This window comes from Orbicella faveolata, unplaced genomic scaffold (assembly GCF_042242905.1).
Source record: "Orbicella faveolata isolate gen_17 unplaced genomic scaffold, um_ofav_v1 contig_47, whole genome shotgun sequence".
Classification (NCBI taxonomy): domain Eukaryota; kingdom Metazoa; phylum Cnidaria; class Anthozoa; order Scleractinia; family Merulinidae; genus Orbicella; species Orbicella faveolata.
In genome coordinates, this window is record NW_028301577.1 from 20,425,834 (window position 1) to 20,452,793 (window position 26,960).

The 26,960-nt window shown below is 41.9% G+C and overlaps 4 protein-coding genes across 7 annotated transcripts; all 4 read right to left on the reverse strand.

The window, feature by feature from the left end:
- Positions 1–2,160: 2,160 nt before the first annotated feature.
- Positions 2,161–4,758, reverse strand: LOC110047549 (uncharacterized). Its single transcript, XM_020753294.2, has one exon. It carries the CDS (start codon positions 4,098–4,100, stop codon positions 3,207–3,209), a length of 894 nt encoding a protein of 297 aa, XP_020608953.2. The 5' UTR covers positions 4,101–4,758; the 3' UTR covers positions 2,161–3,206.
- Positions 4,759–4,880: 122 nt separating this feature from the next.
- LOC110047586 (uncharacterized) lies at positions 4,881–18,848 on the reverse strand. 3 transcript variants are annotated; one of them, XM_020753328.2, is made up of 4 exons: positions 17,886–17,948; positions 11,536–11,587; positions 7,976–9,741; positions 4,881–7,178 (listed from the first exon to the last, which is right to left on the reverse strand). In XM_020753328.2, exons 3-4 carry the CDS (start codon positions 9,736–9,738, stop codon positions 6,929–6,931), a joined length of 2,013 nt encoding a protein of 670 aa, XP_020608987.2. In that variant the 5' UTR covers positions 9,739–9,741; positions 11,536–11,587; positions 17,886–17,948; the 3' UTR covers positions 4,881–6,928. The 3 variants fall into 3 exon arrangements, with proteins under 3 accessions (XP_020608987.2, XP_089135184.1, XP_089135183.1); XM_089279058.1 differs by lacking the exons at positions 11,536–11,587; positions 17,886–17,948 and adding an exon at positions 18,783–18,848; XM_089279057.1 differs by lacking the exon at positions 11,536–11,587 and having other exon boundaries at positions 17,886–17,964.
- Positions 12,374–18,870, reverse strand: LOC110047587 (uncharacterized). 2 transcript variants are annotated; one of them, XM_089279059.1, is made up of 2 exons: positions 18,783–18,870; positions 12,374–15,529 (listed from the first exon to the last, which is right to left on the reverse strand). In XM_089279059.1, exon 2 carries the CDS (start codon positions 15,513–15,515, stop codon positions 13,563–13,565), a length of 1,953 nt encoding a protein of 650 aa, XP_089135185.1. In that variant the 5' UTR covers positions 15,516–15,529; positions 18,783–18,870; the 3' UTR covers positions 12,374–13,562. The 2 variants fall into 2 exon arrangements, with proteins under 2 accessions (XP_089135185.1, XP_020608989.2); XM_020753330.2 differs by lacking the exon at positions 18,783–18,870 and adding an exon at positions 17,886–18,012.
- A 1,635-nt stretch (positions 18,871–20,505) lies between these two features.
- On the reverse strand, positions 20,506–26,712 carry LOC110047672 (uncharacterized). Its single transcript, XM_020753430.2, has 2 exons — positions 26,632–26,712; positions 20,506–23,173 (listed from the first exon to the last, which is right to left on the reverse strand). The coding sequence occupies exon 2, from the start codon at positions 23,122–23,124 to the stop codon at positions 21,190–21,192; it is 1,935 nt and encodes a 644-aa protein (XP_020609089.2). The 5' UTR covers positions 23,125–23,173; positions 26,632–26,712; the 3' UTR covers positions 20,506–21,189.
- Between the last annotated feature and the right edge of the window lie 248 nt (positions 26,713–26,960).

Consider the following 26,960-nt stretch of genomic DNA (forward strand, 5'->3'; position numbering starts at 1 on the left):
CTTCAGTGAAGTATCCGTTACAGGCGATACAGAAAGCGAAGTTGCACGACTTCCCGGGTCAACACAGCTTCACGAAACACCCTCACTTTACCGCTTTTATAGGTTGTTTGCTGGTGCAAGGTGGATCTCTATATCGTCCATTCGCGGTCAGTTTTTGCCGTCTAATTAGGAGTAATTTTTCACAGCATGCAATGTAGTCTACATCTGCAGCACTTTTTTCGCGTGAAAGCATGTGTTTGGTTCCTCATTTTCCCTCCGCTCACGGCAGAAGGAGGCATGTTCTGAGAAACTGTTATATTTAGCTCCAATTCAAAGCACACCCTCCTTCGCCTCCAACAATTTTTCATGTTTGTGCTTCTCTTCCAATTTCGCCTCTATTTCTTTTAAATTTGGTTGATATTAAAAAAAAATCGTAAATTATGTTATTTTTTTCATTGATATTAAAAAGATCATATGATTATTATTTTTTTTTTTTTTCACAAAGAGGAAAGACTGTTAGTATCGATAAGGTATCAATCTAGACCACACAGTAAGTGCTTGCGTGCTTCCTTTTCAAAGACAGGCGCAAGTCTATTTTAACAGTGGATTAATTTTGCTAATCCTTCGAATTTTCCTTTATAAAAAACTTGACCCATTTTAGTAGCAACTGAACGGTGACGAAGGTTTGTAGAAGGATCTGTAATACAGTAGAACCATAGTTGTTTGCAAATAACACGTATTAAAGGCAGTCACATGTTGCGTCTCCAAGCGCCGTTGAGTCGCAGTAGCTAGAAACGTCTTGAGTAACTAACGGTGTTCGAAAAAAATCAACCAGGTATTTACAACTGCGCTATCTCGGTATCTCACACGCTACAGCTAAGCTCTCTGCCCTTATTTCCCGCTGTGTTCAGCAAATCTGTGTGTCTAGACTTCGTATCTTTTATTAAATCTGATGTCACGACCTTTACATCCTCTACGTTTACGAACACGGACTGAATTAAATTTTAGCGAGAGGGAAGGGGGGCAGACAAAACCGATCAACATTCCTCCACTTCCTTCTGAAGCCAATCTCCGCTCTGAGTCTCGCTGGATAATTTCTTTAAAAACGGTTGATTTGCAAAGCGTGCCCAATCTTATCATTACAAGGACCACAGCATTAACGATATTTGCATGCAGTGCGCAGCTCAGGAAGTTATGGCATCTGTACGTTAACCACGGAAGCCAGACACTTACTCAGCAATTTGCGGGTTCATTTGTGTTTAAAGAGCTGTGACTACTTTTCACATAATTGAACTTCGGGTCTAGCCCTTACCCTGAGGGGAAGGGAAAGATGCTGTTGTCACAGTTTAATGGAGTACGTCACGGTGTGCGCATCCTGAAAAGTATAGATCAGTTTAGCCTAAATTTTTCAAGTTCTTCGTTTGTAATCCGTGTCAATCTTCGCCATCCTTAACCATCCTTGTTCCTTTATGGTTTATTATTATCTCTTTGGTGTTTTTCCATCTTAGTAAATTATTATTAGCAGATTTCCTTCAATTTAAAGGTCATTTTGCACATGGCCAAAATAACTTAAAATACCGTGACTGAGCTCCTTTAACCCGCTAATTGCCACCTCAAAATAGCATTATCCTGAAACTGTTGTAAGCTGAAATAGTTAGATTTTGCCATGATATTTGGACGGGGAAAAAATTAATCTCTTGTAGTATTCTTGAATCGGTCGTCAAAACAAAATCAGGGCCTGAGAACAAACCACGACGAATGCATTTGCTTTGTATCCAGCCTTAGTCCTTTCGGGATCAGTTCTGAAAGACTATAAAGATAGTAAATTTGTCCTGAGAAGGGGTTGCGGGTTTTCAGGCCCATAGTGCACCCCCCCGGACTTCCTAGGCAGTTATCTACAGCGGAATCCCTGTTTCTCGAATCCTCGATTTTTCTGCTTCCGATTGTTGTTTCCCTCTTCTCAGTCGAACGCTGTAATTTAACCCACGATTGCTCAACTATCCGATTTTTCAAACCAAGTTTCGTTTCCCTTAGAGGCTCAAGAAATCGGGATTCCACTGTATTTCTTAATCAAGCGTGCATTTAGCAAATTCCTGGGTCAACAGACAGCTTTTTCAATAAACAGCCTCCCTCAGGTAAACCCCATAACATTGCAACAGCACCTAGCGTGTGCACAGCGGGTCGATGAAAAGCCGTGTTTTGTGTCTTTTATTTGCGTAGGCTCTCTTTTATAATTACATCCAAGGTATATTGTTTATTTATAAATGGTGATGTAAATGTTTTTTTCTCGTGTGTTAATGTTTTTGTTTTCAACTGGCTTCTCGAATTAACACCCTGCCGGTTTTAAAATACCATACGCCAAATCCACTTCACTGACTTGAAAAGGTTTCTGTGATAGCTCCGAAATACTGCATCTATGGTCATCAAATCGATATTTATAATCATGTTTTATGTGCTGAAAAGGGCCTCCTTCGGTGAAAGAACATCTTCTTTCTAGGCTTGTTAACTATACATGTACACCCTTCCCAAGCTTGCTTGGTTGTTCAGTGAAGCGAAGTGGGCCGCCTTTAATATTCTTTCCAAGTTTAAAATAGCATTCTCTATACTGATTAAGATTTTGGAGAACAGTTAATCATCTTCCAGGACGTGCTTGTAACAGTTTTACAAAGACAATATTTGTTTTTTCAGAGATGCTTTTTTAAAAAGAACCTTCACAAAACCTATTTGAAAGTCGTGATAGATTTTCATTCACACGTCGCCACAGAGTGTGACCTCAGCATGACCTCAGTGATTATGCGATTAACTACAACCATTGATGTTTATTTAACACGATTCTTTGACGTGCTGACCGTCTGTGGTGTGTTTAATTCACCTAAAGCTATACTGATCCGTGAATATATTATGGCTTGAACTTCGTTGAAAATTTGGGGCATTACCAGATCAAATATTACCGATATAAAATCGTTTTTCTAAACTGAAACCAATTTTCTTCACGTCATGCATACTCAATCATTGTCAATGCCGTTCTTTGCTAAGAAAAAAGAGCGGTCCTTCTTCGTATCGAAATATACAGTTAAATAGCCAAAAATATCAGACCCTTGAGGCTGACACTTACTATAATTGTAATTACCAATACCTTTCTATGAATAGAAATATTACAATTTGAAAAATGCTACTAGCGATAATGACACAAAAATATCATACCGCCTGGGCTGATACCTTTCGCTCTAATTACTGATACCTTCCATGTCTTCCTCGTCGAACTCTGAATTTGAACTGCCAACAGAGTTAGGAATGCGTTTTCGACTGACTCTTCCGTTGACAGCTTCGCTGTTCAAGTCCTTCAATTTATGACTCTTGTGCCTTCCTCGCTGCTGGTTCTTGTGCTGAACCAGTGTCTCCAGCTGATCTGTCAAACTCGCCAACTTGTTAAACGTTGTGTGGTCATGCTCGAGCGATAGCATCTCTCGCTCAAGATGTAGACTTTCTCGGAGCATGGCAGCCTCCTCTTTGAGCGCCTCTACTTCGTGCTGAAACTCGCGCTCTCTCTTCTGGAAGAGTGTTTCCAGAGTGATCTTCTCGGCTAGAAGTTTGTCGTACCTGTATGCCCATTCCTTGGCGCCGTTCGAGTCCCCGAACGGCTCCTCCTCGCGGGAAGGCCTTCGAAGTTGTAGCTTTCTCTCCAGCTTTGCCACCTGCTCCATCAGCGCTGTGATCTGTTCCTTGTAGAAAGTTTCCTTGTTATTGAATAACTCATCGCGGCGCGATCTTTCCGACAACAGCTCCTTGATTTCGACAGACATTTGTGCGATTTTAGAGTCTTGCAGTGCTAGCTGCTCTTTGTACATCTCTTCCATGGCGTCCGTCTGTTTCTGCTCCTTGTCCCAAAGATTGCTCTCGACACTCTCGAGCCTTCGCCTTAAATCCCTGATGCAATCATGTGTCGGAATATCGCTGAGATCCAATTCCACTCCGCATCCCCCCGGACACACTAGTGTTTTCTTTTCATATCTCCTTATATCTTTCAAGGACAGTTTTCGACCACTTTGTTCTAGATTGGCATCTGCGGATTGGGGCGTGCTAATACCCGTCTGTTCTTCCATCTCATCCAGAGTATCCATGTTCGCTTCCACGTCAAATTTAGACTGTCCTGTATTTTATCCGGCCAACAGCTCGTTTTAGAAGCCGGAATCTCGTTGAGCGATAAGTAGAGTTCAAAACAAACCGAAACCGTTAGATTACGTATTATCAGGGAATATTTGGTCACGTCTAGTTGACCTCGAACAACGACATACAATTCGAGAGTAAGCCGTTCATGGATCTGTTCAACTGAGTGTAATTATACACTTCCAAAGAGGGTAATAAGGCCTATTATATCCCTTTGGCGGAACAAAACTCCAACCCTGCTGGGCACGAGAACAGCTGCACTCGTCAGCTTTTCGGTGAATCCAGTCACACCTTTACTGTACCCGGTTGTTTTCGTTTTCGTTTTCGAGATCCTGCCTTTTGTGTCGTGTTCCTCAAACTGATCTAGTTACTCCCGCCCTCGCACTTCAAACTGTCTCGTCCTGAAGTTTGATAATGAATGTCACAAGAGGCGTCAATTGCTGCCGAAGACTTAGCTCACAGTGTCTTTGCGGTACAGAAAAGCCTTTCTACTGCCTTAAAAGTGTTCCAACAACGTGCTGTGCGACAACAACGTTCGGTCGCGGCCCGCAATCAAGCGACTATCGTTTGGAAACTTTATATGCGCGATCCTAACGACCACAGAAGACGAAAATGATAACTTTACAAATGATTGTTTGACTCGGTGTTGTTTAGACGGTTTGCATTGGGTTATCATGGGTCAACGGCCAATTATAATTGTGACATAAAGGAATTTTCACACATGGAGTCAGGCATCCGAAAAATCTCATTTATTTGTTGTCACTTTGGCAATGACGGCGCTATAATGTTACCTGGGACGTTCTGTTGTTGTCCCTTGAAAATGGAAATAAAGTCGCTTTTGCTTTGAAAAGGTCGCTACAGCTACGCGAAAAGCTACGTGCTCTCCACAAGAAGGTATTGAGGAAATAATTGTCGGTCTGTCATAATATTGATCAAACAAAAATTCAAAAAACCTGAAGTGGTTTGTATCTATGGAATATGTCTTGGAAGCTCCACGAAATATTGAGAAACCTTTGCTATCTGACTGTACCGTTTGAAATGTTCGGATATGTTCGGTAAATCGTCGGATTATTATCTCCACTCCGGGGATCTTTGATTACGGTTCTTTAGTCGACGATTGAATGTCTTTCATTAATCTTATTTCATTTTATTTTGCATTAGCTGAGACAAAAGCAATTGACAAATAATTGACAATTAGCGTATAAGCGGAAACGATAATGAATGGTAAAAAGTGGAAATTACAACGTAAGTCCAGGAGCATAAGTCATAGATCAAGATTGCCAAATATGCAAATATTTTAAAATTATAATATGACTTTGAGTAGTTTTATCAAAATAACTTCAACGACCTTTGGAATGTTGGCAATCAACCGCTGCCATGACGGTATAAGAATTGTCCAGTGAAGACACCTACTTTTAACTGCTACAAAGATTTTACTTTAACAAACATAGAGAAGCAGTTTTCTCTTTCATCAGTTAAATGATTTATATTAATTGTGTATTTAAAATTTGATTTTATGAATAAATTGAATTAAATTGCATTCAGTGCGTTACTATACTTAGACTGCAAAACGACCTCACTTTTCTCTGGAACTGGCCAATAGGATAAGTGAGCGGAAGGCGCGAAAAGTTTGGCAGGAAGTGAGTGCTAAGCTGATGGTGCGAACATTTTGGCGGGAGGGAGTGCTCAGCGGGTGGCACGAAAAGTTTGGCGGGAAGTGAGTGCTAAGCGGGTGGCGCGAAAATTTTTGCCGGAAGTGGATACTAAGCGGATGGTGAGAAGTGCCAATTTTCGTGCGTGATACTAACACGGTTCGCGGTCTCATCCCACTTTCTTACACTTCTTCCAGGCTCGCTTTTGGAGCTCACACCACGCGTACGTAACACCTGGCGTATCTAATCGAACGTTCGATGATCGAACATAATCGAACTCACACTAAAATTTGGTCAATCGAACAAAATCGAACGTTCGATTGTCGAACGTCGACAATCAAACAAAATCGAAGGTTCGATTACCGAACGGTCGACAGTCGTACTCAGTCAAACGCGGGATTACCGAACTCCTGTTTGTTTGATTTTTATGTTTAAATATAAACACTGATAAAAAAGTACAATGCATAACCGAACAATGACATTCAGTTTGATACTTGGACGTTTTTCTATTAATCCCATTCAATTAAGGTTGATTATGATTACTCCTGCGTGATTTACTTATCATTAGAAATGGATTCCGAACAAAATCGAATCGGATTGAGTTCGATTGCGTTCGATTTTGTTTGATTGGTTCGATAATCGAACTCAAAGGAAAATAGATGTTCGATTGCCGATTTCAATCGAACGATTGGTGTTCGATTGGGTTCGATTTTGTTCGATTAGATACGCCAGGGTAACAAGATGTGTATTCTTATGTAGTGAATTCGTCACATACGTGGGTCATGGTTGGAAGACTTGAAGTAGGCACTAAGGGACAGATCATATTTTTTTGAGGGGCAGAGGGTAGTTTGGGCATGATTTTTTTTTTCGCACCTTTAAGTTGTGCATGATTTTTTTGGTGGGCAACAGCTTGTGCAAGATTAATAATAGAAAGCACTAGCTCAATTTGTATTTTCCATATGGCTCCCCTTGTACGAATTGTTTCGGCAGTTTTTGCTGTGCGCGAATCAAATTTCTGGGGAAAATTGCCCAACCCCCACCCCCAACCCCGCCCCCCCAAAAATAATGGTCCGTCCCTAAGAATTCTCGAACATTCTCAATGATTACAGCTTAACACTTGCGACTGCATACTAGTGTCTTCCCGACATTTCCTCCACAAATGATCGCGTTCTCTCCTCCATCCGCGTCCACACATCGTCTCCTGGATGGAAGGGCGGCTTCTGCTGCATCCAGTCCTGGAGCCAACCGAAATGCCGGTGATCTACACGTGGCGCCGATGGATTATGCTGTAATCGGTAATTGTAATCACGTTCTAAAGCGCGAAGCTTGGCGAGTACATCCTCCTTCTCTGCCACCATGTCAACGGCGTCGGAAAAAAATCTGTCAAAGCCGATCGAGAAAGAAGTTTTCTGTTATCCTGAATTTTACAAACCCTTCCACGCTGTCTTCCTCTCGGGAAACAACCAGATATTGCGAACTTTTCTTTCAGCCGATCAATTTTTGTCTTCTCAGATTTTCGCTGGCTTCTGCTCTGATCAAGGTGGACAGACGCCACCGAAAATCGACTAAAAAATTCTTCCAAAACATCTCTTAGATATCGTCAACTGTGAAAGTTACTGGATCAATGTGACCTAACACTGCAAAACTATGAAAAAGAGCAGTTCAGAGAGTTTTTTTTTTTTGCATTCCTTGGGATTATCTCATAGATTTTTTGAGGAAACCACAAAGAGAATAATGAACAGATAATACTTCAGAACATGGGTAGCAGGTGCGACGTCAAACACACACTTAACAGATTGCTACACAGATTGCTACATCTGCTGAAATGTTTACTCGTCCACGCGAGATATGGCAACAGTCTTAGACTAAAGCTTTTGATGCAATCTTGACATTACCAACCCAAACCTGTCGGTCTGTCGGTGTTTCCCTAAGTAGACTGCCGTTGGGTGCAGAAATTTAATTGCAAACAATTTGCAATTGAATCCAAGTGTAATTTTGCGATACCGTATAGAAAATTCCCATGGAAGGATAACAAAAAGCTTAATTGTCTTGAAAACTCGTAACCATAACTTCCACTTAATTCTCTCGGACGTTCACAAAATTTCTGCGCCTGTGTAATTGAGCAATGCCCGATCATGCAATGACAGTGAATGTTAAATCAAGATTAGTCGGCTTACCTGTTCAAATAAACGCACTCGTGACAAGACGGTCCATACAGTGCAGCGTACTTCATGAATATGCCGTCCACCCGTGCCACCAGATCGTTATTATAGGTGGTGAAGTACTCGAGCATATGCCTCCGCTCCTTTAACTTCTTGGCCTTCTCAGCTTGCTCCGCCGTTCCAAACAAGGATGGCATCTGCCTGTGACACCAGCCAGTGACGTGATGATGTAGGGAACTGGTTACCTTTCCCAAAAAGCTTTTTATTGCGTTCGGGATCGCAACAAGCGGACTATTAGAAGAGTAGTCAAAAGGGCTGCTTCGCCATGATGGTATCAGATCCTGATCCCAACTGACGAAGAACTCGTCGCCATCAAGATCGCCCCCCGAGGATTCGTCAGCGTGTGGTCGGCTCCCTCTGGTCGGGAACACGATGCAGTCGCTGAGATACGCGTACTCTGGCTTGTTCTTGACGAGTTTCAGAACACGGATGTCACCTGGATGGTAGCATGGATTGCGAACGACCATCACCTCATGAGCTGCCTGAAACTCTGCAAACTGCACCTCGTCAAAAAGAGTGGGTTGAAAAACGCACTGGCCGTATTCCAGCTCATTGAATGGATCACACGCGCCAAACACTAGCCTTGATTTGGGCACGAGGACCCGAAGCTTGCATTTTGCGTTCTGCGTTAGACTGGCTTCATCGCCTGCATCTACAGTGTTGTTGTCTTTCTGCATCTTTTTAACCTCCTTGGCTTGAAGAGCTTTGAGTTCTTTTTGTAGGCGATGGCTTTCCAGGCCATAGTCATGCAACCAATTGACCAGCTTTCTCTCGCCCTTAATGCGCAGATAGTACTCGGCGGATTGTACAGTGCCACGGAGCTCTCTTAACGTAGAGTGAAAATCATTCTGTAGACCTGTGAGATAGCTGTGTTTGACTCCACTGTCAGCTAGCAGCATGGTGATCTGCTTGTTAAGGTAGCCCATGGTGTACGGTCGAGAACACTTCACAACGCCAAAGGTGGTACACGTTTGGCGCATTCGTTCATCAGGGATGGTAAACTTTTTCATGGACTTCCGGAATTGTACCTTGACCCGGTCCCTCAACTGTCGATTAAGGATGAGCACGCCTTTGAAGCCCTGATACCGGACTTGCGCCACACAAGGTTTGCCATCGAGCTTGCCTACCGCATCCTGTATCTCCTGCGCAAAAGAATCTGACATGAAGCCGCATCCGTCTGTAAAGATGTAATTGCCGCGCTCCACGTCGTCGATAACTGTGTAGTCGTCCTCGGTCAGGGAAATGCTTTGGCTGAACGAGGAGAACAGCAGTCCGATCCTTTTAGCGCGTTTAGCAGCTGTCTTGATTTGAGAAAACTTTCCGAACATTGCCAGCAGCTCGTAGATTTCTTCGTCCGAGGCATTCATTAGAGTGCAAGTTCTTTCTTTAAGCTGCGAGTTGGAATGGCCCAGGAAGCGGTATATCGCGCCACTGAAAGCGATTCCACGCTTCAAGATCTCTTGCGAACAGTCGGTGTCAGCGCCTCTTTCAGGGCGAAAGGCCACTGTCATGATCCTGTCGATTTGCTGTTGACCATGCGCAGACATGACGTATTCCAGGAACAGGTTTCCACCCTCCACTTTGTTGTATTTCATTGGCGGTCGCACCAGCCTTCCGTGAATGTCCACGTGCTTCACGTACAGGGCTCGTTCCAGGTGACCAGCTGGAGGAGGTCTTATGAACTCGTCTGGTATTTCGTAAGGATTCGTCGTGTTCATTTTCTGGCGAGGGAACAATATAAAGCCGTTAAGAGGCACTCGGGCCAAATTGGACCAGACAGATCCCTAGGCGCGAATCATGTAGGAACAAGTCTACTTTCCCCTGCCACTTCCTTTGCCAGTGGGATACCACTTCAACGCTGGGTTGCCCGAGCATTTCTTTTTCATAAATTATTCGCCCCTTATCAGGCTAGGGATTGTGAGCCTTAAAGGAGCCGCGGCACGGTTTGCGCATCTTAAAAAGTTTAATGGCCTAAATTTTTCAAATCCGTGTCAATCTTCGCCATCCTTAACCATCCTTGTTCCTTTACGGTTTATGTTTATCTCTTTGTTGTTTTTCTATCTTACTAAACTATCATTTTCAGCTTAAGTTAATTTTGTACGTGGCCAAAATAACCCAACTACCGTGACTGATTGCTCAAGAACTGAACATAGTTACCCCGCCTGGGGATCATGGGATCCGGCCGGTCGATCCAGAGTCCAATACAATAACCTTTCCAGACAACCGTGGCTTCCTCGGCGAAAGACAAAGTATAGACGGATTCGGCTAACGTGCTTGCTTCCTTGTTGCCACCCAATTCAGACCACGCAAGGATTCATTTGGGAGGTTACAACTGTGCAAATTGCTACACAACTGATTTCATGGAGTATGTTCAAACAGACCAGTTGTAACCTCCCAAATGTATCATATGATCTGAATTGGTGGAAACAAATGGTTCACAATGTATATACTTTTGAACAGAATTTCAATTTAAGAGGGAAGGTAAAGGTAAAGCCTGCGTCAGGCCGGTGGTCTATACAGCTTGAGTTTATCCCAGTTTCTGTAGCATGAAGTGACCAGGAGTAGTTCTACTTCCCCTCAATGGGATGCTAGTCTATCGCAGGGGTACCCCCCAGTTAGTGCCCATTTATGCACCGGGTGGAAAGAGGCAGTGTGAGAGTAAAGTGTCTTGCTCAAGAACACAGCACAAAGATCCCGGCCAGGGCTCGAACCCGGACTGCTCGATCCGGAATCCCATGCAGCACGCTAACCATTAGGTCACCATTAGCTGGCAAACGGCTATCGCTAAATCTAGATATATCTAGGCACAGACTGTTTGTAGTCGGCTGTACGATGAAGCTCGTTCGCTCGGAAAGAAGAGGTTTCGGGTAAATTCCTTTAATTTGGCGTCAACAGTCAAAATTGTGATTAGTTTGTTAATAATTCCAACTGTTCTGTATAACGCCAATGTCACTGACGAACACTTATTATTCCGCCTGCGGAAATTCCAATTTGATCGTTAAAATAGTAGGCATTAAATGTAATAAAAATCATCCACCATCCGCTATTCTTCGTCCGCTCCGTTTCCTACCTTAGCAGTGTTTTGCGGCAAATGATTTTCAGTTAATGCAAATAATTTTGCCGTTCTGTGAGGTTAATTATTTAACTTGTAAGCTTATTTGTACCCGTCTTCCCCTGACAATGGAATTGATTTTGCTGCTTCGGATTATTCTTTTGTCTTGTGAGGGATCTTGTGATTACGATGATGATTCGAGGGACTTGCGTAGGTTTTCTAAACTTTGATGCTTTGCTTTCAAAGGTCAGAGAGTTCATTATTTCTCGAACTGGAATTTTCTTACTTTGTTGCCAGGTTTTGCTTCTGCTATACCAACCGAGAGAAAGTAAAACTATAACAATGAACGGACCAACCAGCGCTATAAATTTCCTGACTTCGGGCGAAATTCTAAGAAAATACGAGTCACGCGTACCCTTGACAAATCCCGACACAAAATGTAACATTAATTATTTTTACCTACCTTAAATCTTCGATGAATAGTTCTTCTTTGAATTAGCTTTCAGGCAAATTCCCTATGAAATAATTGTCAAAACAAAAGACTCGTGTTTCACGTCACCTTCTCAGAAGTTTTTCGTGACTTCCGGTCATTTTCTGAGAACTCCAGTTTGGTCCCAAGGCTCTTCCGGTACGCGGTCATTTGTGATGGTCGTTAAAGCGAGATGGTTGAAAACATACAACTGGATGGTTATAGAGTTAGCTCAATACATCAAGTCGTTTTCTATGATGCACAAAATTGCATTCAAAATAAACTATTCATCACAATAATTGATCACGCGAGGTACTGAAAATGAAAAGAAAAACAAAGTTGCGAAGACAAGGTGGATGATGAAACCAAAACAAGCAGGAATGGCTTGAGCTTCACAGGAAACGTACCCAAAATTCTTTCAAGAGTTACATAAAGCTGAGTAATACCTTTAATATCTATCTTTTTCGTTTTTAAAGTATGATTAAAGGCCAGTTTGAGAAATTCGTGTCAATTTTTATGATAACAATTAAAATAAAACTTTAATTTCTTTTTTTAAATTTCCGATTTTTCCAGAAATGATCCAGCGATTCTGAAAATGTTTCTTGTTCATAGTCGACTTGTAAGATTTACGTACTATTCAGTGATCTTTGTAGCTTTGTTTCAAGAGGGGCGGAAGGGGGAAGACGAAATGAATATGAGCCGTTTTCCGGGCTCCCTGCTCGACTCCTATTGACACCAGGGTCATGTGGTGTGACGATCACAGCCTAGCGTGACCCTGGTGCGTGACATTGAGCGCAAACTCGTGCTACGAAAGCTAAATAACAAACACATCACTGATAAGAATACCTTGTCATCGCGACATATTCAAGTGTTTACTACAGAAACAGTACAACCTGCTAAAAGCATCCTTGAACTTGAATTTTTTTGGTACAAGTGAGCTTGCAGGATAATTTTTTTTAAGTATCGCCTACGCCCCTTGAAAGGTCAAATGGTCTACCCCTAAAACCATAGATAGAGCCACATGGCCTATAGCTATTAAGAGGCATTTAAATGGTTTACATCATATGTCTATATTTCGTAAGTCTGCAATATTATAATCTTTGCAAAGAAAAACAAAAAGGGCTGACGATATGATAAAATTATAAAGCTAATTTTCCGTTTCTCTGATATCTATTTTTCATTTGACTGAATCTAACGTTACACGTATAAAGGCAACGCCCACAAATTTGGGCAATGATCAAATGTCAACAGCAAATCCTCGTTCATATTACAAAGATAACACAGGCAACGTTGTGTTAATAATACCTGAGTTCAGACAGCCGCTAATAAATTATCGATATACATAAGCCAAGTATAACATATAAAAGCGGAATGTGTTTGTTGGAAGAGTTTTTCCAGCCTAACATCCCATGTAGGTAAAAAAAGATCTCCCAAAACTACTGAAACCAGAGTTAAGCTCCGGCCTCTTCAGCTAATATCTACTGACTTTTCACTTTTGATTATGTCGACGTTCCCTAAGTGTGTTGAATCGTCTACGAAAAATCACTGGCACGATCAGTAACACACCCATTCCTGCTTGCATATGAATTTGAATGTTACACAATTATTTTAAGAAAGCCAAGCGACTCCTTAATAGTTTTCCGGAGAAGAGTGGGCTTGACGGCTTTTTCTGGCTAAGGATCTCAAATCATGAATGCTTAAGCTATGAATATAATAAAAAATTCTCGATTCTCTTGTTGTCTGGCTACGCTATTTTCTGAGCTAATTTTCGATCTTAAAAGTTTCCAGTTTTCCTCAGTTATGTCTGCTTCTTTGCCGACCTTTAATAGAACCGCACGAGAACCAAAAAAGAAAAGAACTAGTGTTGAATAAAGTACCTCAAACTCTACAACTTATGAGCTTGTTGGTCTCGGTGACGTGACTGGGATGTATTAAAGGCGCAGCTAAACAATGAGACATAGCAACTAAGCAACTGTAAAACCACACCCTGAGAAGAAAGGCAACCCTTCCTGATTGGAAGACTAAACGACGCGCATTTGATTTTCACGTTGCATTCCCTCAACAAAGTCTTTAGCTATCTTATCGATTTCCTTCCAGATCTCATTTCTAGCGCGACGCTGTTCTGCCGATCTTGCTGAACGTGTTGACGATCTTCTTGAACTTTCCTGGTCGTGCCTGGTTGGGCTTTCCACGTCTGAGTACTCATTTGCGTCGTCTACGTCTTGGCCATTTGGTGAACCCGAGAACAACGCTGATTCTATCGACGGCTTCATTTTCTCGAGCTCTTTTCGCAACTTACCACTATCCACACACAAGCTTGCTGCTTGGTAAAACAACTTGCTTAGTTGTCGGCATTGCTTTGATGATGGGCCCAAGGCAGTGGCACATTTCATGTATTCTCCTTCAATCATCCTTGGAATTTCATCTGAGAATGTGGCGAAGTACTCCAGCATTTCCTCTCGTGATTTCAATTCCTTGTTGTTGTGGCCCTTTCTGAACTTTTCCAATGCCTTTGACACTGATTTGGCTGACGCCTGGCGTAATTGAGCCGCCACTGTCGGCGAATAATCGCAGGGGTTCTTTTTTTCACTTGGAATGAGATTTTTATCCCAGCTGACAAAGAACTTGTTTCCAGCCAAGTTCCCACCGAAACATTCAAACGCGTGAGGGCGTGGGCCTTCGACAGGTAGCACCAGACAGTCCCTGAGCTTCTCGTAGCCTTGCTTTTCCTTCGTCATTTTCAACACACGAACGTCCCCAGGGTGGTAACATGGGTTTCGTGTCACCACAAACTCCTGGCCTGCAGGAAAAACCTTTGCTTCATCCTTTGGCATTGTGGGATTGAAGTAGCACTCTCCGTACTTCAGCTTGTTGTAAGGATCGCAAACAGCAAACACCACGCGGGACTCGGGAACCAAAATCCTCGTGTAGGCAGCTTTTTCCATGTCATCGAGTTCTTGTTTTCTCAGACATTTCAAGCGCTTCTTTATGGTGCCGTCAATGCCTTTGTCTTGAATGTCCTGCAGAAGACGGAATTCCCCTTTGAAGCGCAGGAAATACTCGGCAGTCTCTTTGCCCATGCCTTCTAACAATTCATGGTAGCCTGCCTGCAAGTTTTTGAGGGTTTGAGCGGACACTCCTCTGTCAGCCAGAAGCATGACCATTCGAGTGTCGAGGTATCCGTTGACGTAAGGGCGAGAATAATCCACAACATCAGCAAAGCTGAACCGTTCAGGCATGTTCTCAATTGGGGTGACAAATTTCTGCATTGAGTCGTGGAACAGCACTTCAAAATAGCCCAAATCTTCTTTGAGTACCAGCATGCCCTCGATGCCTCGATAGCGGACTTGGACGGCGCTGGGCTGATAATCAAGCTCGAGGGTCAGCTGTACTTTGGAAGAGAATTCCGGAGACATAAATCCACATCCATCAGTGAAAGTGTATGATCCGGTAATACCGCCTGTAATGTCTGGCTGGACTTTGTATTTGAGCGTATCTAATGGCACGAATTTGTTTAATGTCGAGAAAAGCATTCCGATATTTCTTGCCCGCTTGTCTACTTCCTTCTCTTCACGAAAGTCACCAAACTTCGCCAAAAGCTTGAGAATTTCTTCCTGTGTGGCTCTCATCAAGTAACAGGATTTTGTCTTCAGTTGTTCATCCGAGTGGCCAAGGAAGAAATACGAACATTGACGACAGAATATCCCTCTTTCAAGAACGCTTTTGCAGAAGCTGTTCGCTTTGTCGGCTGGCGTGATATCAAATGTTAACTTCATTAGCTTCTGGTTGAAGTCTGGCCCCTCGATTTGTCTCAGGTACTCTGTCAGTAAAGTGTTTTCTAGCTTTTCTCGATAAACTTTGTAGTCATTTCGACCAGTGCCATGAAATTGTACATGTATTATACAGGTTTCACCCTCGGCGACCGAAGATCGATCCTCGACGGTTGATAAGTCCACGCAAAAATGGTAGGCCATCGAGATTTAATCTTCTGCAAGATAACAGATAGAGTACGGCATTTAGTTTTTGCACAGAATCTCACCTACTTTTAATTCTAATAACTGATTTGTTTCAACCGACCATGTGGTAGAGACTTAAGATCACTCACGTGAATTTAGACGTGGTTTGAACTCGGTCAGGACTGAAAGGCTGAAAGGTCTGGGACCAGTAATGTTGGGCTGTTGCCATGGCTTTATCGACCTCATACATACAGTTACATGCTGGGAAATATATCGAGTGTTTAGATCTGAATGATCTCACAAGTGAAAAGTAGACGATAATACATGGGCGCGCGTAGATATGGAAGTGTTCAACGAGTGAGATATAAAGTTGAACACGAGAAGAGAAATTCCGTACCTACAAGCAACCATGTATTATTTTGTGTTTTTTTATGTAAACATACTGACTAGTTTACCTAAATGGTACAAAATGCTGCCGAAGGGAAGGAGGATGTAAAGAGTATCAAGAGAGGGGTTGTTCCCATACAGAACTACTGATCGTCGGTAACAGTAACAAACTGGTTTATTTAACATACTGATAACGACGTTTTTGACGATTCTCCGAAGATTTCCGACCACTTTCCGAAGATTTCCGAAGCAAAAATTGTTCGAAAGCCACACGAATAGTTCCGTACATTTCCGAAGATTTCCGGAGATAACCGAAGACTTTCAAGGAAGATCCGAAGATGTTTGGATCATACACCAAAAAATTTAAGTACAGTTTAAGGATGATATCAGATATCAGTGAAGTCATCAATATCTTCACTAGTGAGGAAATACGCCACCCACATGGTTTCGTATGAACTTTACGAGTGGTGTATTTCCAGTGAAACACTCGTGTTTATATTATAAAAGGTCATAAACGACTGATGGATAAAACCATCCTATTTTGCTGGGCCCCAAGTTTGCCTTACAATGAATCATTTTTGGCTTTTTTCTCATCAAGGAAATAAATATGTGCCATGAATTGATTTTAAAACAGATTCAGAGCGGAACTTCACAGCTGACACAAAGAGGGAAAAGCCCCGAGGATATGGAAAGTTCTCGTAAGCACTTAAACCAGGAAAACAGGGACTAGATTGAAGGATCTCAATTGGCAGTAATTAAGGACCATTAAGTCAATCCGTTCGATCATAAAAGAGAGAGGTAAGGTTCGGTCAGAAATAATTTCTGCTTCTGCTAACCAGGACTAGTGCTGTAAAGATTCCTCGCTGCAAAATTTACAGCTAGGAAGTAATTAATCGAATTATTTATTCCTAATATTCAACGGAAGTAACTAAACTCACTGGCCCGCTTCAACTTTGTGTTCTGATCGACATATCGAAAGGAAAACTTTGTGAAGTTCAAGTGAATCTCCAATAATTCAGTTGTACGAAATTTCGCAACGTCATCACTTTCGATTTCTATCAAATCCATGATCAAACGCATCAAATATGTCATAATCGTTTCTTGACAATGACTAGTCTGATTTGCTCCAATTCAACTTGAAGTAGGGTCTAGTGGACAATTGAACAACCCGAAGTTTAGCAGAGATTAGCCTATGTCCCCATGAACTAGAAGAATCTAGTGTAGTGTAATAAATAGACGCATTGAATTTATTTCGCAACGTCATCACTTTCGATTTGCTCCGCCACCAAAACCATTATCAAACTATCAAACATGTTATTACCCGCGTTTCTTGACTAGTTGTATTTGCTCCAATTCTGCTTGAACTAGAGAAATCAATTTCTTCACGAGAAGGATCTTGACTCCCTTAGCTACACTTGGATAATTGAACAACTCGAACTTTAGCAGACGTGATGAGAGACTAGCCTATTTCCCTACGAACTAGAAGAATCTGGTGTAAATTTAATTGACGCATTAAATTTATCTGTTCCTGAACTGGCTTGAATCGATTTTGTATTTTGATCAACACAAATGTAAAGGGAAAACGTTCTGAAGTACAAACACTGACATCACCAAGGAGCGAGAATCTCGGATACGGTTCTAAAGAATTAATTCTGTCGTACGAAAAATCGCAACATCATCACTTTCGATTTGCTCTTCCGAATACATTATCAATGCATCAAAATTGCGTTTAACGCTTCTTGACTATAGCGAGTAGCATGGTAAGTAGCATTGTCTCCAATTCAGTTTAAAATCTTTACGAGAAGTAACTTCACTTCCTTGACTTCCTTAGCTATACTTGGGCAATTTAGCAATACGAATTCTAACAGACGTGAAGAGCGACTAGCCAATGTACTGAAGGAATTAAGTGTTGTGGGAGTCTTGAATATACCCAATGAACAATCATTCGATCAAGAGCCCGCCCGTTTCACTCTCGAATGGCAAACGGTCTATTTACCTTACCTTCGGACTTAATGAAGCGAACAATTCTTTCTTCTTTGCACCCAACTTCACAACACAGATGAGGACTTGAAAGAAGGAAGATACAAGTGTCGTAAACAAGGGCAGCTGAATGCGACTTTGTTTTGACGCCCAACTAACTTTAATGAGCAGGTCATAAAAGGGAAATTCCCGGCTATTTGCAGTTACACGTAACTCGCGAACATTCGACAATGGACAGACGTAAAGATAACTTCCTGATCGATTGTGGTTTTAGATTTCCACTGCAAGTTAATGCAGGGATACGGTATGTGAATTTTTGCACGACTGATTTATAAAATGGGACATTTCGTACCGAACTATTAAGCTCGAAAGTACTTATTCATTCATGTTAATTGACTAATTAAAGTATTCGCCTTCGGCAACGCGTTATCGTTATTCATGCTAATAGTCAGCTATATTTTTCTTGTCAGTGATTGTCTCCATCCCTGGCTGTTAACTAAACATTCACCTGGATTGAGGTCCCAAAGCCAACTCGAAAGAGTATGGACACTCGGCTATAATGAAGGAATTATTTGAAGCAAGAAACTCTCAAAACAGTAGTTGAAACTTCCAAACGAAAGTCGATCGATTTAAAATGGACATGTTCTGTCAAGGTTACGCATTGTCCAAACTCTCACTCTAGTCTCATAACAACAAACTGCATTAACTTCCGTATTGGATTAAACAGGTTAAGGATTTGGGCAAAAACTACACAAAAACGCTCAAACTCCTTACCGGAAGTTCACTTCAAGTTCCTGATTCAACTTTTAATTAAACTTATATCTAGTTGATTTTAAAATTACCTACTTCCCAAAATCATATTGAGTTTGGATTTTAACTCTGACAAGTACCTTTACTTTATAATTGTCTTTTACCTACCTCTGTAACGGGGAAGACTGTTCAGTTCCTATATAGCTCTTGGACAATAAAATTGCCAAGCTCGTCAAGCTACTGATGAATGTCTTCTCGTCGATTCTCCAGAGCTTTGTGTAACTTCCGGCCGATTTCTAAGAACTCAGCATTCTCGTCCCCAGTGCTACTCGTTTTGAAAAGTTGTTAAAAGAAACGGAGACTCTGGGGACGAGAATGAGAAAACTTGGTCCCGGGGAGATCTCGAAGAGTCCCGAGACCGTCTCGGTTGTTTCATGTTCAGAGGGTCGCTAGCACGATAAAGTCAAGAATGAATGAGAAAATTGTGATCTTTACTGATACCTGAGGCCCCGTTCACACTACACCAGAGAAATTTGTAAAAAGAGTTTTCACTCTGAAAACGCATCAAATGTTTTCCGTCCACACTCCGCCGGAGGAATTTGAAAACGCAGCAATTACCGGTGACGTCATCATTTTCGAAAAGCTCCGTATTCAAATGTTTCCGTCCAAACTAAAACTCAAAGCCGGCGTTTTCAAATTCCTCCGTTAGAAAAGAGTTTTCCAAAAGCTCCGTTTTCGTGACGGATTAGTGTGGACGGTAGGCCTAACCGTAGAAATAAAGCTGCGTTTTCAAATTCCTCCGCCGTAGTATGGACGGGGTTTGAATTGCGAAAACTAATTCTTTCCATGCATGTTTTGTTTTCGAAAATGACAAATAAAACTGATCCAGAAACTTTTCGTTTTCATTAAGTCATTTTTTCTTTTAAAGAGAGATGAATGACCTTCGCGTGAGATCTGCGAAAATCTAAAAATGTCAGTTATGATGTCAGAGTTGTGACGATCTCTTGCGTGACGTTCAAAGCTCATTGCCAAAAAAATTCTGGCAAGGTTCGGATAAAAAATGGAGCGTGTACGTGAACGACGTGCCGAGCCAAACTTTCACCCGCGCTCGGACGACCTATTCAGAGGGTCCGAGCTCGGGTGAAATTTTGCTCGGCACGGATGGGGAAAAGACGTTTACACAACAAAATTTATCCTTGCTAAACCTGTTTTTTCGATACGCGTACCTTTTATGTCGGAGTCGTGCCAAATAATGTTGTGTTGTGTGAATCAGCCTTCTGTCATGCATCCTGCGCGTGGTTTGATTCTCAATGGACCTGTTTACCGATGTCACGCAATATCAACGATTTTTCGTAATTTTCAAATAAACAAAAACCACCTCCATAGTTCAGTTTATTATGCCGAAGTTAGTAAATCTATGAAGTCTCAGAAGAATCCATTGCAAATTCATAACAATGTGGGACCCCAACCTTACAAAGAAATGTACGCCAGGGAGCAAGCGTTGCTCCCTGGCTTACGTTTCTTTGTGAAAATGGGCCGTTCGGGGGCCCATCTCTTTAAGAGTTTGCAACGAATTCTAATGAAACTGGACATATTTATTAAATCTGTCCATTACGTCAGTCAATAATACGAAGGCATGACTGATAACTATATCAACAGTTGGTCCTGTGGAAAACACCGAGCGTATAACATGCAAACGAATTTAGTGGACCCCATAAATTTTTATCATTGAATAATCATTACTGGCACAGACTAAATGTTTGGCAAAGTTCTGTAGAAATGGAAAGGAATCCTTCGCCTTGTCCACTTTAGCAGACTCGTGCATATATCTTTATGCCTTTTTTTCTTATTTCAGAAATCTTATAACCTTTGCAAAGTATGACATAAAACATTTTAGAAGTAAGGCTGATTTTTTTTTGAGTTGATCACATGACGCTGGAGTTAAATATACATACATACTTAATTTGTTCTCCCCGTGGAACTTCTCAATCGCAGTAACGATAATAAAATCGATAAAACACATTTCATAATCACTTATGTACTATATACCATCTGCCTAACGTTTTCTCTTAATATTTACATAAGGTATACAATGGAACTCTGCGTCGTGGCTATGCAGTTTATACGATCTTCTCGTTGTTAAGGTCTATACTCTGATACAAAAATTTCATTTTATCACGTTCATAGGAATTCTAATGATGTTGCGTTCAACGCGTTCAAAACGCGGTCAAATCGCGCTCATCGCGTTCAAGTAGCGTTCATCGCGTTGAAATTACAGCTGCTGGCAGCACGTACCCTTGAAGATCAGGACTTCGATCTAACTCGTTTACTGGTGCGTTCTAGTTATGCATACGGATTTCATTAACTGTAATTAAGTCTAACTAGGACCAGGAAAGAAAAAAATACATCTTACTGGCAATAAAAATGTCTTCAAAACGAGACTAATACATGGACTAAAAGTTTGAACCCTGCGCAAATTCTTCCCCGAGGCGAACTGGCCGCGGGGGTGAATAATGAGTGAGAAAAAGAACTAAAACGTCACATCCCACCCTCCACCTCTGCATGGGGCCTAGGCCTAAGCGACGCATTTGTGAATTTCACGCAGCATTCGGTCCAGAAATGCTTCGGCTTTCATGTTAATGTCCTTCCATATCTCATGGCCAGGGAGGCGGGATCGGCTTGAACGGCGCATGGTAAGGCGAACGGGCGAACACTGCACCTCGCTGGTGGTCGTTTCCGGTGCACGTCGGAGATTCCCATATTCATCCATGTCACCTTGTTCTTCGTCCACCGTGGAACTTGACTGTTTGATTTGCTCCAGCTTTTTCTGCAAGGTAGCTGGATCTTCGGTGAAGCTTGCTGCTTGGTAGAGCAACTTGCTCAGTTGTCGACACTCTTTCGATGATGGACCCAAGGCAATCGCATATTTCATGTATTCTTCTTCAATCTTCGGTGTCTCATCTGAGAATGCGGCAAAGTACCGGAGCATTTCTTCTCTATCTTTCAAATAACTACTTCGTTGACCTTTCTTCATTTTCGCGGATAAATTCGACACGGACCTGGCAGAAGCCTCCCGAAGTTTAGCTGTAATTGTCGGTAGGTAATCGCACGGTGCTTCTGTTGATTTTGGAATGAGATCTTTGTCCCAGCTAACGAAGAAGCGATTCCCTCTCAGATCTGCTTGAACGCCTTCGAACATTCCATGGCATGGGTCATTTGCGGACAGTACCAAACAGTCCCTCAGGTTTTCGTACCCAGGCATCTCCTGATTGAGTTTTAAGACTTGCACATCTCCAGGATGATGGCATGGCATGTGCACGACGACAATTTTTCCCGCAGTGGTAAAGCTGTTATCGTCGTCGGGTATCGTTGGCTTGAAGTAGCACTCGTCTTGCTTCAACTTGCCGTAAGGATCACGTACGACGAACACGACTCGGGACTTGGGAACCAGGATTCGCGTGAAAGCGGCTGCCTTAATCTTGTCCAACTCTTGTATCAGTAAGAACTTAAAGTAGTCTTTAACGCGACTGTCAACTCCGTTCTCATGAATGTGTTCCAGGAACTGGACTTCCCCTCTTAAACGCAGAAAGTACTCAGCAGCCGCCGTATTCCTGATCATGTTTTCCAGTAATTCGTAGTAACCTGCCTGCAATTCTTCGAGATGCACAAAGGAAACTCCTGCCTCGGCCAGAAGCATGACCATTCGATTGTCGAGGTATCCGTTGACGTAAGGGCGGGAATAATCTACGACATCAGCGAAGCTGAAATCTTTAGGCATGTTCTCATCTGGGGTGACAAATTTCTGCATTGAGTTGTGGAACAGCAGTTTAACTTCGGGCAAATCTTCTTTGAGTACCAGCATACCCTCGATGCCACGATAGCGGACATAGACGGCGCTGGGCTGATGATGGAGTTCAAAGAGCTCTTGTACTGCGGAAGAGAATTCCCGGGGCATAAAACCACATCCATCGGCCAAAGACTGTGATCTGAAGACTCCACGTCTCGTCTCTGGCTCAACTTCGTACTCATCTGCAGCCAAGTCTAGGCGCTCATTCAGCTTCGAGAAGAGCATGCCAATTTTTCTTGCCCGCTTTCCTATGTTTCGCTCTCCTGTAAAGTCGCCAAACTGCGCCAAAAGCTCGTGAATTTTTTCATGTAAAGCACTCATCATAAAACACGACTTTTTCTTTAGTTGTTCATCCGAGTGACCAAGGAATCGATAGACGTGTTGACGACAAAATATTCCTCTCTCCAGAACGTTTCTGCAGAAGACATTCGTTTCGTCTGTTGGCGAGATAGCGAATGTCAACTTCACGAGCTTCCGGTAAAAATCAGACCCGTCACGTAGTTTGAGATACTCTGTTAGTAAGGTACGTTCCAGTTTTTCGTAACTAACTCGGTAGTCATCTCGACCAGTGCCATAGAACTCCACATGCAAGATGTGGGTTTCGCTATCGTCAGCCAGTGGAGTGCTCACAGATGAAGCTTCTATGCACAGATGATAGGCCATTAAGTGTATGGTATTGATGTGTTGGAGAGATCCTTTATAGTTTTCTCTCCTGCAGGATAAGGCATTTAAAACCCAATTTAGTTTTCGTACAGATACACACTTAATCCTTCAAGCTTCAATAATTAATTTTAGGATGCGTTTCTTTGAGAAAATCCAAGTGAAGTGAAAGGAAGGAAAGGTAAGGACAATTTAAGTAAGTTTGGGTTTAAAATTTCTTGAGTCATGACGAAGGGTGCGTTTCTTTGTGAAAATCCAAGATTGGATTCTTAAAACCAAAAACAGATTTTCGTCCTTGACTAAGGAGATTAATCCAAGACCACTTCGATCATGGTGCGTCAAAGGAACCGAAGAATCCACTCTGAGCTAGGATTCTTCATTGTTACTCGTGTTACTCGGCGTTAACTTCGTCTACTGGGGACTACAATCTTGGACACAATAAAATGCAACAATTAACCCCCCCCTCCCCCCCAAGGCAATGATGAAGGCGCGAAGGAGCAAAAACGCGCCATTTTGGCATCATTGAAATGGGGGGAGGGGTGGTCAAGATGTTCCATTTATTTTGTCCCAGATTGTAGGTTGAATATTCTGACACGGTATAAACCCTTACTGGGTTCAACTCAATATTCCGACAGAGACTTTTTCAATCCCGCATCCCGCCACCATTTTTGGCTCGGTCCCGCCATCCCGCCACACTCAAAATGTTTATCCCAATCACACCTGGGGCCTCTTTCTCGAAAGTCCCGATAACTTTATATACCCGACTATTTTAAGATCTAAATCTCAGGAATGGTGGTGCGGATTTAAGCTCAAAAAACAGTCCATTCTGCTTCGTCTCCTGATATTGTTCGAATTTCAAAACTATTAATATCTCGATCTTGAATGTAAACACGGCGAACAAAAAACAGCTTTTCGTTCTCCGCGTAACGTCCGTAACGAGTGATTTTCTTTTTCTTTCTCCCACATCTTGCCGTCGAAATGAGCAAATCCAGCTCCTGGTCAGGTATTTCTATCCGGTGATAACGGAATATATGCTTACTCAACATCTTAAAGCAACTACTGATAACTCGCCGGCGTGACTCCGTCAATATCTTTTCACGTGAAAGATATCAAATCTTTTTCGGTGGAATGTCAGGGCCAGAAATCTTTGTACTTTCACTGTAGAAAACAACAGCTTACTGTTTGAAAGTGTCACGCAAGTGGGGATGTTTTTATTTTCAGAGGCTTGTGAGAAAAGTGCTCTTAAACACGAAGCTAAGAGAGTTAATCCCCTATATTGGCCTTTTTCCTAAAGTATTCCCTCTTAATTAAGTTCAATGGTTACGACTAGGTTAATTACACGAACTTCGTTAAAAACAATTCTACTTCGTCGTTTATTTTTGTGTTCAGGGAAAGCTTTAAGATGTAAATATGAAGTCGAGAATCTTCCCCTAATAAGCGTGTCGGGTGCTTACCATTTAGCCAAAAAATAAAAAACCCTGAAATCTCTGTTGAAAGTTAAATTAAAAAGAAATTTCGTGAAGATCTCTTCGAAGATTGTCGGTTGCCAGCTGCCAGAGGTACTCCTCTTTTTACGTTTTGAACGGAACAGCGGAAAATTTTCGCACCATTGAATAAATTTCCCAGTTTCCAGTCTCTCATCAAAGCGAAACGGAGTGCCTTCTCGTTCGGTTGTTTTGCTAATCGTATCAAGCTTTGCCTATTGTTTATGTTTAATTTTTTTAAGACAATGAGCCTTTTGTTGTCTGTTCCTTAGGGATTTTTCGTCCGGTTTCACGAAATTATACTCGGGTCATATCGGATTTAGTCGGCAAATTGTCACTGATGACATATTTTCCCTAAGGGTAACCTACTTGGGAAAACAAAGACAAACCATTCATTAGAATAACTAGAACTCAATGACCATTCATGACAACAAGAAAACAATGGTGTCAACTAAGCGCGAATTTCAAAGACGCTCAGCTGCACTCAAAACATGTTATACGCCGGTAACTTTTTTAAATAACCAATTCGGAGAACAAGCTGAATAGAGGTCTTCATTAGAACTTTATTCATGTTGTGCACAAGACCTGACAATGGTTAGCGGCACGCGCTTCTACATGGAAAGTAAAGTTTTTGTCAATTAATGGTTTGTTGACGATTAAGAGACAAAGACGATAAAACAATACACAACTAGCCACGAAAGCGTTCAAGTTATGAATACTTTAGTGGAACTAATGCAATGAAAGTGTTTGGTAACTAAATTCCCCAAGAATCCTGTCACCATTTCTTAGATTGACTAATTATAAACTTTAATATGTTTGGAAAGAGTAAAAATCGATTAGTTTGAATTGGGGGAGTAACAGCACTAATAGCGCAATTGTGTTTTTAAATAACACGAAAGGCGCTTTTGTTTTCTTATACTTAAAGACATTCAATAATTTTATCATGACAATTTAACCCTCCCAAGAGTTTACTGATATTTCGAACATAATTGATAGTGGCGGAAACGACGGCAGTTCGTCGCTGCAAGTAGGCTACTTTCCACGCAGCGTGTTTGGCTTACTAGCGGCTGGCCTATTGCAGAGCATTAAACAGACCAGAAAAAAAGGCTTATTTCTTCGCTTCACTTTTCTTTGCCGATGACTGGGTTTTACTTGCAGTTTATTTTTCGCTTTTTCATTTGTATTTTAAAATACACACCCTGGCAATTTAAGCGTGCGTTTCCGAACGTTGGCGTTCGCCGGTTTGCAACAAGAAAGAAATAACTTCTACAGCCCGCGCTTCATGTAACAAATTTTCCCTTCCGTACCCCGGAAAAATGTCGCTGTACTGAGCGACATTTCCCCTACCCCACCACGAGAAGGGTGATATTGTCAGCATCTGGTCGTCAGCGAAGATTTTGAATCTCGCGCTCGGAAATTGGCTGAGAGTCGGTTCTTTGTTCTAGAAACAATAGCGCCTTTCAAGCTGCAAACAATAAAAAATGCCCATAAACGGTGTGTCATTGTCCAAAAATTAAACACAAAGTCTGATATGTTTTAAGAAAAACCCTTACCATCACAATCAGTTTATTCCAAAAAATGGTGAGCAACCCTCAGCAAACTTGCTAAAAAAGAACTGCTCGATAACCCACAACATGATAACCTTTGGTTTCGTGTCAGCAACAATGATGTCGATTGTATTTACGGGGTCTAAACTAAGCTAAACTAATCACGTCTTCAAAATTACCAGTTTTTTAATGTGTATAAGGTTCTTTTGCTGCTCGTTTTATATTTTGTCGTCCGCAAGGGTCACGGACGAAGCTTGTGCCATTTAAAATAATCACAACAACCGAATCCATTGTTTTGAAATTTAAAGGGATCGACGTCATGGAATCGAATGCTATTCCTAACGAATTATGTAATCTAAAGCTAAACAACGCCGACTACTGATTCTCTAACAAAGATCAGACCGTCAAGCGTTTCTTCTCTGGTTAATTACGAACGGTTCATCTGTGGAACGCAAAATAGATTGTTTTTTTTGCCTTACCTTTGTTTGCGAATCCCTCCTTAACCAACTCTGCTCGGATCTCAGACAATGAACCGAGCACGAAATAAAAATTTTAGTCAAATGGTAGACTCGTGCTGGCTTGTTTACAAAGATCAATTTTCCCACGAGGTCAGATCATATGAGAGAGGTAACTTGGAGATCCACTAATATTTCAGCAATGACGTAATGCTAAACAACGTGAACGAAATATTGTTTGGTTTTTGGTTTTCTATCTTTTTCAGAGCTTATCTGTTTTCCTTTTAATCAGCTGCTTCCAATATAGGACTTGTACAGGGGTCTAACAGGAAAGTAACTGGCTAACTCAGCTC

Coding starts and splice junctions, on each gene's coding strand:
- LOC110047549 (XM_020753294.2), bottom strand. CDS start 4,100: ATGGATACTCTGGATGAGATGGAAGAACAGACGGGTATTAGCACGCCC.
- LOC110047586 (XM_089279058.1), bottom strand. CDS start 9,738: ATGAACACGACGAATCCTTACGAAATACCAGACGAGTTCATAAGACCT. Junction 7,179..7,975: donor GAGTGCGTTTATTTGAACAG/GTAAGCCGACTA, acceptor CGGCTTTGACAG/ATTTTTTTCCGACGCCGTTG.
- LOC110047587 (XM_089279059.1), bottom strand. CDS start 15,515: ATGGCCTACCATTTTTGCGTGGACTTATCAACCGTCGAGGATCGATCT.
- LOC110047672 (XM_020753430.2), bottom strand. CDS start 23,124: ATGGCCTATCATCTGTGCATAGAAGCTTCATCTGTGAGCACTCCACTG.